This window comes from Ipomoea nil, unplaced genomic scaffold (assembly GCF_001879475.1).
Source record: "Ipomoea nil cultivar Tokyo-kokei standard unplaced genomic scaffold, Asagao_1.1 scaffold1043, whole genome shotgun sequence".
NCBI classification, from domain to species: Eukaryota; Viridiplantae; Streptophyta; class Magnoliopsida; order Solanales; family Convolvulaceae; genus Ipomoea; species Ipomoea nil.
Window position 1 is genome coordinate 11,541,636 of NW_017617471.1, and position 17,523 is coordinate 11,559,158.

General features: G+C 34.5%; 1 protein-coding gene across 2 annotated transcripts; it reads left to right on the forward strand.

The window, feature by feature from the left end:
• The first annotated feature begins 855 nt into the window (after positions 1–855).
• On the forward strand, positions 856–15,819 carry LOC109182182 (acyl-CoA-binding domain-containing protein 4-like). Of its 2 annotated transcripts, XM_019332275.1 has the most exons (18): positions 856–1,151; positions 2,986–3,056; positions 4,630–4,693; positions 4,833–4,904; positions 5,298–5,504; positions 5,613–5,690; positions 6,507–6,602; positions 6,742–6,811; positions 10,515–10,576; positions 10,925–11,064; positions 11,748–11,874; positions 11,961–12,075; positions 12,368–12,456; positions 13,443–13,526; positions 13,608–13,793; positions 14,239–14,394; positions 14,712–14,771; positions 15,298–15,819. In XM_019332275.1, the coding sequence occupies exons 1-18, from the start codon at positions 990–992 to the stop codon at positions 15,484–15,486; spliced, it is 2,028 nt and encodes a 675-aa protein (XP_019187820.1). In that variant the 5' UTR covers positions 856–989; the 3' UTR covers positions 15,487–15,819. The 2 variants fall into 2 exon arrangements, with proteins under 2 accessions (XP_019187820.1, XP_019187821.1); XM_019332276.1 differs by lacking the exon at positions 856–1,151 and having other exon boundaries at positions 2,992–3,056; positions 4,612–4,693; positions 15,298–15,813.
• Positions 15,820–17,523: the final 1,704 nt, after the last annotated feature.

The following is a 17,523-nucleotide window of genomic DNA, read 5'->3' on the forward strand; positions in this document are numbered from 1 at the left end:
TCCGTAATAGCGTTTCTCTCTTCTTCTCCTCGGGAAACCCCAACTTCATCAACATCATATCGTGGATGTTCAGAGCCCCATACTTTTCCTCAATGGACTCCTTTCCCCGGCTACTAGACACCATTACAGGAGGACACCAACACGTACGCACGTTACAGTGGTATGCAAGAGGGAGATTGTTGGTGAGTGTGGGTTTGCAATAATGAGAGAACTCCACGAAAAGGTGTCATTAAAACGGGTTAAACACAAGCCAGAGGTAGGTGAACAATAAAGAGTGTACTGAAGGCTAGCATGGAAGAAATCATACCGGATTAAATGCTGGAGAAAAGAAGATCTTGTTAGAAACAACAAGGTGGAGGAGCTTGTCAACCAAGACAATAGAGAAATTGTCAACTATAATAAACTCACAATTTTTGAATTTTTAATGGTCCAATGATCCAATTGTCAACCAGGACAGATAACTTCCTTTTGAAGTGCAAATTACTAGCATTATAGGAGCATGCATGATCAGAAATCAAGTGAGAAACTTTCCTTCTAAAGTGAAAGATATAACAATATAAATATATATGATATAAAACATTTATGTATCACTTTAAAAATATCATAAGCAAGTGTATGAGGAACTTTATTAAGCAAATTTTAATCACGCATTGTGCAATATTACTAGTATTTGTCATAAGTTGAAACAAAAGTTGCGAAAGAAAATTGATGGGAAATTCCAGAATTACAGGGTAAATTCGGAAATCACATTAGGATCGAGAAGATCGAATTAGCAATACGTTACTCTTAGAACCAAAATTTTCAACAGTTATTAGGAAAGGTATAACTACTAATGCAAATGGTACAGCACCATTTTTGTTTCCAATATATAGCTCCAGTCCTTCAAAGAAATCAACACCTCTACCTGAGATTTTCGAGCACTGATCTCACCAACACGGACATACTATACTGTCTTGAAGCGCAGAGAGAGAGAGAGAAGATAGTGATCAATGGCAGCAATAGCGAGGGTAAGTTCTGGCCTCGCGTACCCGGACCGGTTCTATGCGGCGGCAGCTTACGTAGGTTTCGATGGATCTGCCGATTCCGGTAAAGCCGTCACCTCCAAGTTCTCAAATGACGCCGCTCTCTTGCTCTACGCACTCTATCAGCAGGTGCTTCCCTTACTTCCACGTTTTTTTTTTTTTTTTTGCTTCTATTATGCATTTTTTCCCTCTTTATGCTTCTGAGTTATTGAATTTAAGTGTCGTTTTGTTGATTGACACCGTGATCTAACATTGCATTGTGTGAATTACGGCTTATTTTACCAAATCGACACTGATTTAAGAGATTTGTATTGAGATGTGTGATTGGTGCATTCAATTTTACTGTCATTTGCATAGATCTAGTTTCACAGTTGCTTTTCTTTTCCCATCTGTGCTAGAAAAAGGGAGAGGGTAAAAATCCTTTATCATAGTAACTGAAAACGAGGACTTCCATCACTGTTGGAGCCATCGACCCAGAAATACCATTGAGTGGGGTCAAAAGTTTAAAACAATTCAAAACACTATAAAGACAATACTCATTAAAAAAATATGAAACAACATTAATGGGACAAAACGGATTGAATACGAAATATTATAAATTAAAATACAGACTAAGTTTACCAAGCAACTTGTGGTGGTTGCCAATGCGATTTCAAGGTTACAAGGGAAGGAGGATCTGCCTCTTGTATGTGCGCAGCAAGTTAGTGAGCTTTTGGGTCACAAGGGCACAAATCACAAATACAATTATATAATTAGGAAGGAAGCCCACAAATTAATTGTTGCAAATATCATAATCAATCTTGTAGTATTAGGAATAAATCTCACAAATTAATTGCTACAATCAGTTGCAATTTGCTGAAGGGCTAAAGCTGTATGGAGTGATGGGCCACAAGGGGCCACTGCCCCACTTTGGATCCGCCAGTGCTTCCATCAAAATATTATACGTCTGTGATAAAGAAAGAATGCAGATAATGACAATGACTTGTAGCCCCACACTGCATTAAAGTAGTTTATGATTTCTAAATATAATGGAAACATATTCTAGGTACTTAGTCTTGAATTAGTGCAGTTTAGTTCTAGTTTATTATTCTAGTTTTGCAAAACATTCTGTTGAATTTGTTGGCACTTGGCAGAACTTTCAGGTGAATCATTTACTAAACTATTTATGATTTATTGTAGGTTGGGTAAAGAATTAAGATTTAATGTTTTAGCAATATTTCTGGGGTCAAAGTGGGCGAATCCGTAAATATGGTCCTTAATACATTATTTTTGCATAATGCTCTACTATTAACAATACCAATGTTCAAAATGCAAAGTAAACATAAAACAAATGAGTATGGATTTGAATGAAATGCAACACCCTTACCAAGCTAGAAAGGTTAGATTGTGGATCACTGCTTGCCAAACATGGTTGAATGTGTTTTTTCTAGTTCCCATGTGTTTTATGCAGCAGGAAATGTATTCCACTGGTATCCTATGAGTACCTTTGTTTGAGACTAATATTCCATTATATAGAAGTCTCTGTTCTTCATAGATCCGGTTTTCAGAAATGGGATAGGATGAGTCTCAGGGTTGTTATATATAATTTGACGGTCTTCAACCATGCTAATGAAGTAATGAGCCTAATGGAACAGGTTACATTATTAGAAGTTGTTTGATAAATCAGGCTTTTATATTTGTCCAATGATTATCTCTTGATGTCCACTTTAAATCCAGTAAATGAGTAGGTTAACCTTTAGTCACAATTTGTAAATAGGCCTAAGAATGGGAAATCTCAAAGTAATGTTCCTATAATGCATCCAACAAGTCACTTTCTGAGCGCTATTAAAAAGAAGGAGTTTCTTTTAGCATAGAACATGAGAAATGCTTACTATAGGGTTCTTGTTTTTGTTTATTTAGTCAGTGATATTTGGATTAGAGCTAATGCTTTTTATTTCAATTTTGTATGTTCACTGGTTTGCAGGCAACCATTGGACCTTGTAAGATTCCTAAGCCTAGAGCTTGGAGTCCAGTGGAACAAAGCAAATGGACAAGGTTGGTGTCACTAACTATTTTTTGGATATGATTTGTTACGCAGTTCAACGTCTTAGGTATTTCTTCTTGATGCAGTCCTTATTAAATACTGTGCTTGAGATTTGTTTCCAGTGGTTTACTTGGGGTTTTCCATTTATCATTTTGGAAGTATAGAGAAAACTTACATGCCATTTAATTACATTGAATAATAGACTTACATATAGATTTTATGTTAGAAAATGGTCCGTTTTTGCAATTCTACTCACCTACCATATGTACATAGAAATGTATCACACAATTTTAGGTTCCTAGTACTTGAAATAACATCTTTGGAGTATAGCCAAGCAGAACTTGACTTTAAACTGTTTCCTAGAGGTTATTATGTAGTTTTCTTATAGTAATTTTTAAAGTCAGTATCTTAAGGGGTTGTTTGGTTCACGGAATGTGAGACTACCTTAGGTAATATGATTACCTCTTGAAAAGTAATGTTAGATTTTGGGAATGTAAGATTACCTTGTATGTTTGGTTTGGATTGTGGGAATACAATATTACCTTGTTTGGTTAAAGGTGATATTTTTTATTATTTGGATCAATTTACTATAATGTCCTCAATATATATACATGTGTGTGTGTGGTGTACATTTATTTATTTATTTATATGTATATAACCTATAAATGTGTGTATAATTATACATAAATGAATGTATATTAATGCGCATATATATATATATATATATATATATATATATATATATATAATCAAATGAGACAACATCTTCCCGTGAGACTGTGAGACACAACATGAATGTATAGTCTACTACAGGGGAATGCACACAGACTAGAGTGTGTGCAATTTGCCCAACATGAGTGTACACAATCTAGTGTATGTGACTATGTGCATCCTGTAGTAGACTACACACACACACACATGTATGTATATTTTATTACATAAACATATATTTATTTTTTATATGTTGTTATTATTATTATTATTACTCCCTCTGTCCCATTTTGTATGTCTTACTTTCCTTTTTAGTTTGTCCCAAAATGTTGTCCTCTTTCCAAAATTGAACATCACCATCATTCTACTTTTTCCCAAATTACCCTTACGACTTTTGCTTTTATTTTCAAAAGTGAAAAAGTGAAGGGCATAATTGGAAAATACGTAGCATTTACTTTAATTCCTTAAAACGCGTGCAAAAAGCAAACGAGACAACCAATTTGGGACGGAGGGAGTATTATTATTATCATTATTATTTATTATTATTATATAAGGATTAGTTAAAAGGGCAAAGTTGGAAAATTTCAAGGTAATCTTAGATTACCTAAGAAAATGGAGGTAATCACATTATTTTGAAACATTACTGTAACATCAGCTTTGGGTGTAATATAACATTACCATGTGATCTCATAACTTAAACCAAACAAGGTAATATAACATTACCAGACACACATTACCTAGGTAATCTTATATTACCGGAACGAAATGCCCCCTAAGGGTACGGCCAATTCCAATACTTATTACATTATGAGTTATAAATATTTGAAGTACAGTACCACTTTCCTATACCAAAAGGTTTTCATACTTTTGAAGCTGGAATGGGCTTGGGAATATGGCTTCTGCAGAAGCGATGCGTCTGTTTGTGAAAATACTGGAGGTCAGTATGCAGTGGGTTTCTCTCTCCTGATGTTATCATTTTATTATTATTTTTAAATTTTTTTGTTTTGTTTTGTTTTATTTATTTATTTTTGTGTTTTGGGAATTGTTCAACAGCTTTAGTTTCTTTATATGAATAGGAAGAAGACCCAGGGTGGTACTCAAGGGCATCAAATTTTGTTAAAGAGCCTGTTGAAGATGTAGAAATGAATGTGAGTGTGTTAGAACTATCTTCATATTCTTCCATTCTGTTTCATTTGTTAATGTTTCTCCTGCTGTAAGTAGCTTTTGGTTACACACTTACACTGAATTGAACTCTTTTGACGTGATGTTTATACAGTGTAATTTAACAGTGTTTGACGTGTTCCTATTGAGTTCTCTTTTTTATTATTTACATCAATACATATGAGCAATTTCATAATTAAGATTTCATTGTTTTATGCAAATGCTTGGCTTTATTTCAATCAGGTTGATCTATTTGAACCCTCTAAAGATGAGCCTAGAATGTGCCTTCGCACAAGGTTCTAAAAATTCTCTTGGCAACATCTATTCCTTGTATTTAAATGTATCTTCTTTTCCATGCCCATTTTATTCCTTTGTTGTAGCACAATCCAAAATTTGAACCAGTTGTTGGAAATGGAAATGGAAATGGAAATACTTTCCCGGAGACAAAAACTGTTCCTGCTGAAAATGGAAACATGTCAGAGACTCAGGATAAAGATGTTGTGTCAGAAGGCTCCAGTGCAGTTAGTGTGTATGATCAATGGGTTGCACCTCTGGTATCTGGTCCACGTCCAAAACCTAGATATGAGGTATTCACGTTGCTTCTCATACTATGTCATTGATGAATCTCTTTGACTCTTTGTTAATATCTCCCACCCCCATCATGTTCTAAACAAGGCTTTGCTGTATTGTCACAGCATGGAGCAGCTGTCATTGATGATAAGATGTATATATTTGGTGGTAACCATAATGGACGTTACCTCAGTGATCTCCAGGTATGACAGTTACATGTGGATGTAATCTTAAATATTTGTAGAATCTCATAAATGGCACTGTCTATATGTCATAATCTACTATATTCAGTATCCGACTTTTTGATATTCATCCAAAATACTCTGTCCGGTACATTGTTTAAGTGCACCAATTACACTTACAATGGTCTGAAAGTGCAACACCTTCAGTGATATGCCCACTTTGACTCATAAAGTGGGAAGCACAATGCACATATGAAGCATGCTTTTTGAATTTCTTTTGCACCACCTGTTAGCCTCACAACTGCAGTGATTCTCTTTATTGCTTCTCCCAGACTTCAATGATCCGCTCCTCTCATTTCTGCTTTCTTAGTCAGTCTCTACTTGATTTATGTTTCATCTTCTTTTATTCTTCAATTTTTTCCCTCATGAACAGTGAAAAGCCAAGCCTCTTTTTTCTTCCCTCTGTCTTATCCTGGACAACTGTGTTTTTTCAGTGCTTCAGATATTTCCATTCGGTTTCCCCCTTTCTAGTTATCATTTTGAAGGAGTTCAACTGACCTTTGATAAACTCAAAAATTTATTTTGTGCATAGTATACGCTTTTCTTTTGGTTACATGGGGATTACCCTAATCACACTCTTTTCTCAATTGTTTTTATAGATTCAAACTTTGGCCTTTGGTGCCTCTCTTATTTTGCTGCTGTATCTTTGGGTAGCACCCCCACGATACCTTTTATTAGTTCTCTTATCAAGAAAATGTTTGCAGATTACCAACCCCATTCCCCTTTCCACACACAGACACAGTTTTTAAGAAAGACCACATTCATCTTTCGGTGCAGGCTTTGGATTTGAAAAGTTGGACATGGTCAAGGGTTGAGGTTAAAGAAGCTAGTGAGGCTTCTTCTCCAATAGGTCCTTGTGCTGGCCACTCCCTGGTTAGTATAGATGTTTTGTATAGTAGGTTGTGGGATCCAATAAATGCAGTAATTCACATGAGGATCAATTAATGTTCTAGATATTTTTCCTTCACGTCTTCAACATTTTGCATGTTGTTCAACACTTTTTCATTTGTAGATACCTTGGGAGGGAAATAAGCTTCTTTCGGTTGGTGGACATACCAAAAATCCTTCTGAAACTCTGCAAGGTACGGATGTGCCTCTATAAGATACAATATGTATTTTGTTTTTTGTCAGACAGATAAATTGTTGAAAGTTTCAAATCTTAAGGTTTTTATTTACAAATGTGCCTAGAACACTCCACAAAATGAACTACCATCCTGAAGAAGTCAACTGAACTATAGCAAAGCCCTCCGAAACACAATAGTTGAATTAATTATATTCTTGGGCCCCCACCTAAGAGGGTTTTGTGACTATGTGCCCTAACTTAAGACATCTTACTTATCAAAGTTCCAGCTCTTAAGGCTCACATATACAAATGTTCTATGAACACTTCAGAATCAACTACCATTCTGATGAGACCAACTAACCTACAGTGAACCCTTGTCAAACATAAAATTTGAATGAATTGTACTTTTTGGCTCCACTTAAGAGGCTTTACTTGACAAGTTCCCTAAACTTAGACATTTTACCTACTCTCTAGCTATTTTAGACATGTGAAGTTGGCATCTTATGCTGATTCTTTAAACTTCTAAAATGGAAAAAGCACATTGATACAATGTGTGACCCCATGATAGACCCTTCCCCTTTCCTAATTTCCTCTATTCCTCTATATTCTTTCTCCAAGCAAGCCTTTTCTTTAGAGGTGGCAATTTGAGCAGTTTACAATTAAAAGCATTTATCTTTCAACTTATTGGGCAGGACCTTTTTATACTACAATATATGGGCCAATTAGGTTAGTTAAATTTTATCTGCCTTATGGATTAATGAAACTTAACAGTCAATATTAACTTTTTTTTTTTATATTCAAAATGTCATATATTAGGAAAAAGGGTCAAATTGGCCCCCTAAGTCAAACGGATAGTGCAATTGAGTCTCCTAAGTAAAAAAAAGCTCCATTCAAACCCCCTAAACTTGCTAAAATGTTCAATTGAGTCCTAAATTACCTGTTTAGCAGGTTGGTGATTCTCGCGTTGACACGTGTCTCTTTTTTTTCTTTTTTTTTTTTAAATTTTATTTTTTAACAGTTTTTTTAATACTTTTTTTAAATTTTAATTTTTTTGAATTTTTTATATATATATATTAATTAATACAGCCACCGGCTATCGATGACTGCCGGTGGCTGTCTTCACGGCTGTCCAGTGACAGCCATGCTAAAATTTGGTGGCAAAACAACAGAAGTTTAAGCAGATTGTGGTGAAAGATTGAGACAGATTTTCCATTTTCCTTCTTTCTTGATGACAATGTAAAATGGTTGATTGGGGGATTGGGGGATGGGGTTTCAGTCTAAACATGAACCTACGAATCCCCAGTTCTTCAAAGATTGCTTTTTTCTTGCTAGGAAAAGCAAGGATGAGCAGACTATTAATAATCAATTCCATAAAATTTATATAATACAGAAATAAACCAGAAATATTGAGAAGACAGTGGAAAATTTTGAAATCCTAGAGATCAAGAAGAAAATGCGGCATGGAGGAGGAAGCAATTGGTATGATGGCTGAGGATGGCGAGATTGCAGCTGCCGGAGCAGTGCTGCTGGATGAAAGGGTGGCGAAGCAGTTGCACCACCGTCCATCGCCGCGCAGGATCCCTTTGCAAGTAGCAAGTGATGAAGTTTCTGAAGTCCCTTGAAGCGGTGGGCGGGGGGGCGCCTTGGGTGGGTCCGACATACAAATGGTGTACATGAGGGTATAGCCCAATCGCCTTGTCTGCCGTTAAAGGGGAACCATCCCAGGTAGAATTCCAGGATGTTTATCCCTAGGCTCCATATATCGCCGGCGAAGCCATTGTACTTGGCTACTTGCCGTGATTCAGATCGGTGTTGAACCTCTCAAGTCTCATTTACACAATCGTGCTGACGGAGGAGTTGCAGTCCATGGTGGTGATGAGGATTCGTGACATCGGCTATCTTCACCATTCGCTAGGTGGTTGTATTAATTTAAAAAAAAAAAAAATCAAAAAAAAAATGTAAAAACAAATTTTTTTTTTAAAACTATTAAAAAACAAAAATTTAAAAACAAGACAGTGTCAAAGTGAGAAGCACCAACCCGCTGAACAGGTTAATTTAGGACTCAATTGAACATTTTAGTCGGTTTAGGGTATTTGAATGGAGCTTTTTTTTTACTTAGGGGACTCTTGCACTATCTGTTTGGCTTAGGCTAATTTGACCCTTTTCCTATATTTGCTTTGCAATATTCTAAGTTTTGATAGGAAAATAAAAAGTTATTCTATAGCAAGGAAAAACGAATTGACCCACCCAAAAATCCATACTTAAACCCATTTTTTAAATCTACATGACATAGGCCTTGTTTGGTAACTCTGCGGTTTGCCCCAAACCGCCGAAAATGTAAACGCTGCATTTAGCAGCATTTACACTTGGCATGGGAAATGTTTTTCTTTCCCAAAAACACCCTAAATCTTTATGATTAAAAAAGGAAAAAGAAAAAACATTGTAAATGAGGAACCTTTATGGCTCCTTAAATAAAGGAGCCTTTTGGCTCCTCAATGCTTGCCCATCGACAAATGAGCAGTAAGTAATGGAAGTTGTTCCTCTTATAGTCTTATATAGAGGAGCTCAAGAGGTCCTCTTCCCTGAGTTTCCGATGTGGGATCAAAATGATCACATCATTTACAACCCTTTGTCTTTTTTTTTTTTTTTTAATGGTTTTGTTCTGTATTATTATTATTATTATTATTATTATTATTATATTATTATTATTATTATTATTATTTTATTATTACACAAATAATAATAATAATAATAATAATATGGATGTTCTTAACTTCTTATAGGTCTTTTTACATGTTAACCACTAATAGTAAACAACTAATTTTACCAAACATCTCTTTACAAACCGCTAATGCAATCCGTTGGTCAAAATTGCTTCGCTATTTGCAATCCGCTAACCACTAAGCAGGTTGAAAATTGCCATTTTTTAAAATCTCAACCCTTTTTTTAACTGGTCAAAAACTTCTAGATCCACCCATTTGCCACCCTATACTTTGCTTCTATCCCTAGCAACAGACCACCCTCATCTGAGTCCTCGTCCAACATGTGTATATCCCAACTCCAAAAAAAAACCCAAACCTTTATTTTCTCTATTCTCTACATGTTTTCATCTTTGCTTCATGTGGAAAATTTCCTTTGGTTCTTTTTGTCTTCTTTTCTGTTCTTTCATAGTTCTATTCCCCTTTGTTGAGGTTTCTGATGTTGAAATTCCTCTTTTCTACCCCCTCAGCTAAGAAAAGAAGTATAGTTATTAGTTGGTTGGTGATCTTGAGGAACCATTCTGGGTGGAGGGACTATGTTGGTAGGGGTTGCCTCAGGAAAGTAACTGGAGTCTTGCAACTCCAGAGAATTATGCAGATTAGATAGAAAGGTTGGATTTTTTCTACTAGTTAGGTATTGACCTAATGTAAATGACATGTCTCAATGTCTAGTAAACAGCCTTTCTGAAGAATAAAAATAAGGGTTCATTTATCTTCCTTTCCTAAATCCTGAATGATCCTGGATCCTTTAGATACTGGTCACAGATCTAAATGCACTCATATGCTGATATGCTTGACATTAGAATTCCTTTAGATGTACCTTTTTAAAATACTTCTACTGGTTTCCCTGTGGCTATGGATTTTCAGGGGAAGTAATTGTTCACAGTTTTTGAAAAACTTGCTCTGAAATTACTTGTTTTACTTTAACTTTGTTTTACCTAATGCCTTTTTTCCCAATGCCAGTGAAGGTGTTTGATTTGCAATCACATACATGGTCGACCTTGAAGACATATGGAAAGCCTCCGGTATATACTTATTTATTATATGAAACTTTTTTTCTTCTCTCATGTTTCTTTCAAAATTTCTCTCATTTCTAAAAACCAAAAGCCTTGTAAATTGAAGAGTACTCCAAGTATTTGAAAAGCTGAGTTGATTTATTGTGGGAGATTTAATTATAACTCACAGTTGTGCCGTTTATTTTTGTTTTTATGTAACTGAATTACTGAAATTAGAATACTTGAAATTTTGACCTAGTACTTGTCATTTTCTGCTTCATTTATTTCAAGATGAAAATTTTGATCATCACACCATTGGGTAAGGTGACAGACCAACAGAAGTCTGGATGTCAATAAATGTTTTACGTGATCTTTCAGGTATCTCGTGGAGGTCATTCAGTCACTCTTGCAGGGACAACATTAGTTATATTTGGAGGACAAGATGCAAATAGATCTCTTTTGAATGACCTGCATATTTTGGACTTAGAAACCATGACCTGGGATGAAATAGATACACTGTAAGCACTTGAAAATTTTCAGAAGTTTGGTTGTTTCCCTTCTCAGATTTTCTTTTCCTCATCTTTGGCATGCTTGAAGAGCTTTGTGAATGTAAGAGGTCATGGTATGGAACTGTGCTTGGTGTCTATGTTATTGCTCTTAGGAGTACATGTTTCACATTATAGTGCATATTTTGGACTTACAAACCATGACCTGGGATGAAATGGGTGCCCTGTAAGCATTTAAAATCTCAGAAGCTTGATTGTTTCCCTTCTCAGATTCTTTTCTTCATCTTTGACATGTTTGAAGAGCATTGTGAATGTAAGTGGTCATGATTTGACATGTTCGAAGAGCATTGTGGATGTAAGAGGTTATGGTACAGAACCGTGCTTGGTGTCTATGTTATTGCTGCTAGGAGTACACATTTCACAGTATAGCGTCACTCTTGGTGTCTATGTGCTTGAATGCTTTAATCATGAACAAACACTTTCACTGTTTAGTTGCAGTATAGTGCTTATCCCATCTATATTCATATATAGATGTATGAATGTATTTATTTGGTGCTGAAATCTAACGTGTTTTAAATATCCTTTGATTTTTAGGTCCTGGCAGTGTCTTATCTGTGGTTGAAATCCTTGTCTCATATGCATAACAAAATAAGGAAACTAAATACTTATTTGCTTCACTGTTTTCATTTGAGCAGAGGTGTCTCTCCTTCTCCAAGATCTGATCATGCTGCTGCAGTACATGCTGAGCGTTACCTTCTTATTTTTGGAGGGGGCTCACATGCAACTTGCTTCAATGATCTGCACGTGCTTGATTTGCAAACGGTGAGATATTGAATTTGATTTCAACAGTTAAATGGAAAATGTTTCCCTAGATTTTTGTTTAAATACCATCCATTTTAATTTTGTAGATGGAGTGGTCAAGACCCACTCAACAAGGTGAAATACCAAGTCCCCGAGCTGGCCATGCTGGTGCAACTGTTGGAGAGAATTGGTTTATTGTCGGTGGTGGCAACAACAAAAGTGGTATTGATTTGTTTGGATGTACCATTCTATGATTATCTTAGTAGTTTGTATGCCTGGTTATCCGTGCTCCTTATTTGTTTGCCATCAGGAACTTTGAAGCAACTAATTTATAATCAATTTAATTTGCTTTGCTAATCCAGATGTCTACTTATATCACCTTGCACTCATTGAAGAAGTGATTGCAGCAAAATTACTGAGATTTCTATGAATACTTATTATCCTGAAATGTTTTTTTGTTGACAGTATGCCCTCACATAGTCATGTGATAAAGGTATGTTGTGTTTTATTGCAGGGGTATCTGAAACAGTTGTTCTCAACATGTCTGCACTGGTTTGGTCTGTTGTAACTACTGTTCAAGGACGTGTTCCCCTTGCTAGCGAGGTATTGCTTTTTACAGGGGTGTTACAAGTTATCACAAAACTTTTTATTTTAAAGTATCTGAAGTAGCAGCGTAACCTTTAAATATTATTTTTTGAATTGTGAAGTCAACCTCCCTCCATCTTTTTTGGCTGTCTCACTCCATTTGGATGTGGAGATTAAAAATAGAGGTTAATATTTATGGTTTTGGTTAAAGATAAATGAGGTCTAAAGTAGGGTTTAAAGTTTAAAAAAATAATAACAATTCAAATTGTTATAGGTAAAAGTGGGTGTTTGGGTGATAAAGAATTCATAAATAATAAATTAATAGTGTTTATGGAATTACAGTGTTTAATTTAGCAACATCACAACTTTTTCAGATGGATTATTATAAAGGAAAGTAAGACATGTTAACTGTGATAAGGGAGTAGTTAATAAGACTTGTTTAAGTTTGTGTTCCACCTCAACTAAAAATATGAGATAAATTTATTATTATTATTATTATTATTATTATTATTATTATTATTATTATTATTATTATTATTATTATTATTATTGTTTTATAATCCTCAACACACAACATCACATGCGGGAAGAACAAATTTGAAACATTTTGATAACAGGTAGAATGTAAGCTCTGGACCCAGGACCTTTTGCCTCTATTACAGATTTCACATCAACCGAAAGTTCTAGCCATTAGTAAATGTACTCATTTGTTATTTTATTCTTCAATGAGATTTGGACCATTTCTAGTGTCAATTGCCTGCTTGTGTAATTGATAATATGTTGTGTTCTCCTGGAATGAATGATATCCCAGTCAAGATTTGCGTGTTTCTTTGCTGTGTTTTATGTATACTATGCCACCATGTATATGGACTGCATGTGCATTTTTATAAATTTTATCTAATATATAACCAATAGTCCAATACTGCATATTTTTTTTGATAAGATATCACAGGTTATGATGCACATGCTAAAGAATGAAGCCTCTCTCTTTTTATCTCATGCAGGGATCAAGTCTGACTCTGAGCTCCTGTAATGGTGAAGATGTTCTTGTTTCTTTTGGTGGATACAATGGCCGGTATAGTAATGAGGTGGGGTAAATTACTTTTAAATTGTTCTCCACAGCTTCTCTCTGTTTGCCTTTCTCAACTTGGCTTTCTTTACTATTCTAGGTCAATGTACTCAAACCAAGCCACAAATCAACCTTGCAATCAAAGATGGTTGAGACTCCAGTTCCAGATAGTGTTTCTGCTGTTCATAATGCTACAAATGCGACCAGAGATATGGAATCAGAACTTGAAACAGGCCAAGAAGGAAAAATTAGGGAAATTGTGATGGACAATGATTCACAGCCACTGGTATTTTTTTTATGTTGAAATACTTAATATCATGTCTTTTGCTGAAAATGAGTTTCATATTAAATTTTTTGCTTGACAATCTCCGCTATCACCTTTGCTTAAGGAAAGTATAATCCATATCAGTTCTAATAGGGCTTTTGTTATTAATGTTCATTGTAGAGTTTCTATTACAATCCAATTCTCACACATGTCCATATATTTCTTTAAACATGTAGTCTGCTTTTGTTGTGAGTATTCTCCATATATAGAAGTATGTTGATTTCTGTTTGATGTTGCTATCATTTGATTGATGTCTCTGTCATTTGATTTTTTTTCATCTCTATTTCATTCCTTTACTCTTTTTTTTTTTTTTTTTTTTTTTTTTTTGCAACTGCATAATGTATTTAAACCTCTATTTTTTTCCTTTGCTTATCCCCTTAGGATTTGAGCTGACTGTGCTATGCAGGTGAAAAAGGTTGAGGAAACAAGTGAACATCTTTTATCAGCCCTCAAGGCAGAGAAGGAAGAACTAGAGTCATCCCTCAACAAAGAAAAATTGCAAATGCTTGAGTTGAAGCAAGAGTTAGCAGATGCCGAGACTCGCAACACCGACCTGTACAAGGTAACTACTGCTGGCCTGCCACAATTTGAACTGAATATGGTTCCTCATTGCATTATCTGCCCACAATTCCCATTCTTGACTAGAGTCTGCCAGAATGAACCAGCAGGTTCTATTATTTTGTGAAAGCGCAGATTGGGTGTTTATTGCCTCCCATATCAGCAGAAGCTAGATTTTTTGTTATCCAAGAATTTTTTAATTATTTTCTCTTTCCTGTTAGTTCAAGGTCAGAACTATCATGTTGTTATAAAGCTAATGCTACTGGAAATAAATGTTGTGGTTGATGGTTCTGACTTGTAATGCATTAATTGCATTTACAGGAACTACAATCTGTACGGGGTCAGCTTGCGGCTGAACAGTCGAGATGTTTTAAACTTGAGGTATATCCCTCTTATGATTATAAGTTTGATTGTTAATATTTTTACCTGGGGAGAAAAATTTTGACAACTTTATTACACCTTGTCTTTGGTATATATTACTGCAAGCATTAGTTCTCTTTTGTACTTCCAATGGAAATAGATGAACCTAGGATACACTAGAAGAACTTGTTCCTTGTTAATATTTGATTGCCATTTGCTGCACAACTATATGTATCCTTTCCTTTAGCGGAGAATAATGTTCCTATAAATATAGGATCTCTATATAGTTGAATATATAGAAACGCAAAGATACAGTCTATTGTTGTCTATTACTATTAATACACTCATCATCTATTCTCTCCTTTGGTTTCTCACATATTTTGCTTCTGCCTAGCTTGTGGGTGGTAGCTATTCGCCACCCACCAAGCCTCTCAATCCCTCGATTCCAACAGTAATTGTATAATTGTATTACACTGTGGATTTATTGACCTCTGCTAGTTTGTATTGGCACATGATGAGAATGATAGAGCATTTGAGTTAATAACAGGTTGATGTTGCGGAGTTACGACAGAAGCTACACACAATGGAAACCTTACAAAAAGAACTTGAACTCCTCCAGCGACAAAAGGCTGCTTCGGAGCAAGCTGCCTTAAGTGCCAAGCAAAGGCAAAGCTCTGGTGGTGTTTGGGGCTGGCTTGCCGGAACGCCTCCTGATCAGAAATCCGACGATGATTGATAGACAACTCAGATACATAGAAATTACCAGATTTTTTTTTTTTTTTTTTGTATTTTAAAATTATAATTTTTGTTTCTAATTATTTTGTTTGTTTGTTTAAGCTGGATTCTTTCCAGAAATAGAATAAGAAATATAATTTGAACTTCACAGGAAAGCAGCTGAGGAAACATAGTGAATTTTTGTATGGAAGTGTGGGGATGTAGTTGCGTAATTGTGACTTGTGAGTAACTCCCAGTGCTACATAATTTTGTGTTAGCCGTCCGGAGACGAGATCTAAATTTCAAGAACTTTGTGACTTGTGAGTGAAATATAGGGATTTATTGACTATTGTCATTCGTCATTGTTTCTTCTCATTCATTTCACTTATTACTGAACTAAAAATTTTAATCATTCTACTAGAAAATAAATTTGTTATATTTCTATTATTTTATTTAACATTAATTAAGGGAAAAAAAAACTACTAAAGGATACAGGTCTTTGTAAAATAAATATTTTCCAACCCTAAAAAGATGAGAAGATTACTTATATTAGTATAAAATTAGTGTTATACCCATGCGATGTATGAAAAAAAAAAAAAAAAAAAAAAGAAGAGTATATTGTTATGAATTTGATTAATAAATTAAAAACAGTGAAAAATATAATATGTAATAATACAGTTGGATTTTTTTTTTTTTTATTTGGTGCCGTTCGGATTGTCTAATTAAGTGAATTACATTTAAAAATAAAAAATAAATAAATTTTGTATGGTTAATATAATTGCATTATTTTTTTAGAGAAAAAATATATTCTCCACTCAAATCAATTTGGTAAATTTTAATATGGACCAAGTATTAAAATGACGTTATTTTGTTTATTTTTATTAAACATAGTTTTAATTCTCGTTAACTATCAAAATTTTCATATTTACCTTTGCTTTGAGAATTTTCTTCGTAGCTTCTTCTTCTTTGTTGCGATCATAGGGATTCATAGCAGAAATTACTTCTCTCATTTTAGTTGCTTTGATTATAGATCGGACAATTGATACTTTAGTTAGGAGTTATATTATTGTTGTTTATCAAAGTTGTCCAATTGAAGTTGATGAGAAATCTTGTATTACTGATTTTTATAGATTTTTTGATTTGATATAATTGTATAATTCGATTTTATGCTTTAACTTGTATTTTTGTATTGAAGTTGATGAGAGGTATTTTATTACAGGTTTATATAGATTCTTTGATTTTAGATGTTTTGGTTTGGTAATTGCTTTAGGGTTCTGGTTGTTTATCTGCAGTAAATTTAGTGTTCATATAATGATCCTATTTCATGTCATTTAATAATAATGACTTTTTTTTTAAGAGAAAATACTAAACTTCATTAATCAAATGTCCAATATAAGAAAGGACAATAGACAACTAAATAATTGGACCAGACTGAGAACTAGTGACTCTAGTCAAAAGCATGAGCCAGCTTATTCGCTGATCTACGGACGAACTGAAAAGATACTCATTCAAAATGTCTTTTAAGAGAACAACATTCACTTAGACACACCTGACATAATTCCATTTCATTTTGTCATAAACTTTCGTCATGTCTAATTTAAAGACACTCTAACCCGTTTTTCCATCTCTCTTGCGGTTCAAGAAGTGCATCACCTCCGAAGCTATAAGAACGCTGCCGCCCAGGGATGAAAGCACTTTGGGAGTCTGAAAGCACATCTCCAAGAACCACCTTAAGCTGGTTAACCACCATCTTAACAAGAATTTTGTATGTCACATTACATAAGGCAATCGGCCTCAAGTCACCCATATTAATTATTGGCACTGTTATTTTAGGAACTAAAGTGATAATGACTTTTTTATTATTGAAATAATGAACATATATCTTTTTTTTAAAAAAAAAAATTATTTCATCATTTTTAAGATTGTGTTCATTTAGCTCTAGTAATTTAGTGTACATACTAATGTTTACATAATGATCATATTGGAAGTCATTTTGGTCATCATGAACATTTTAATTTGTTATTCAGATAATGAATATTTAGAGTTGAAATAATGAAAA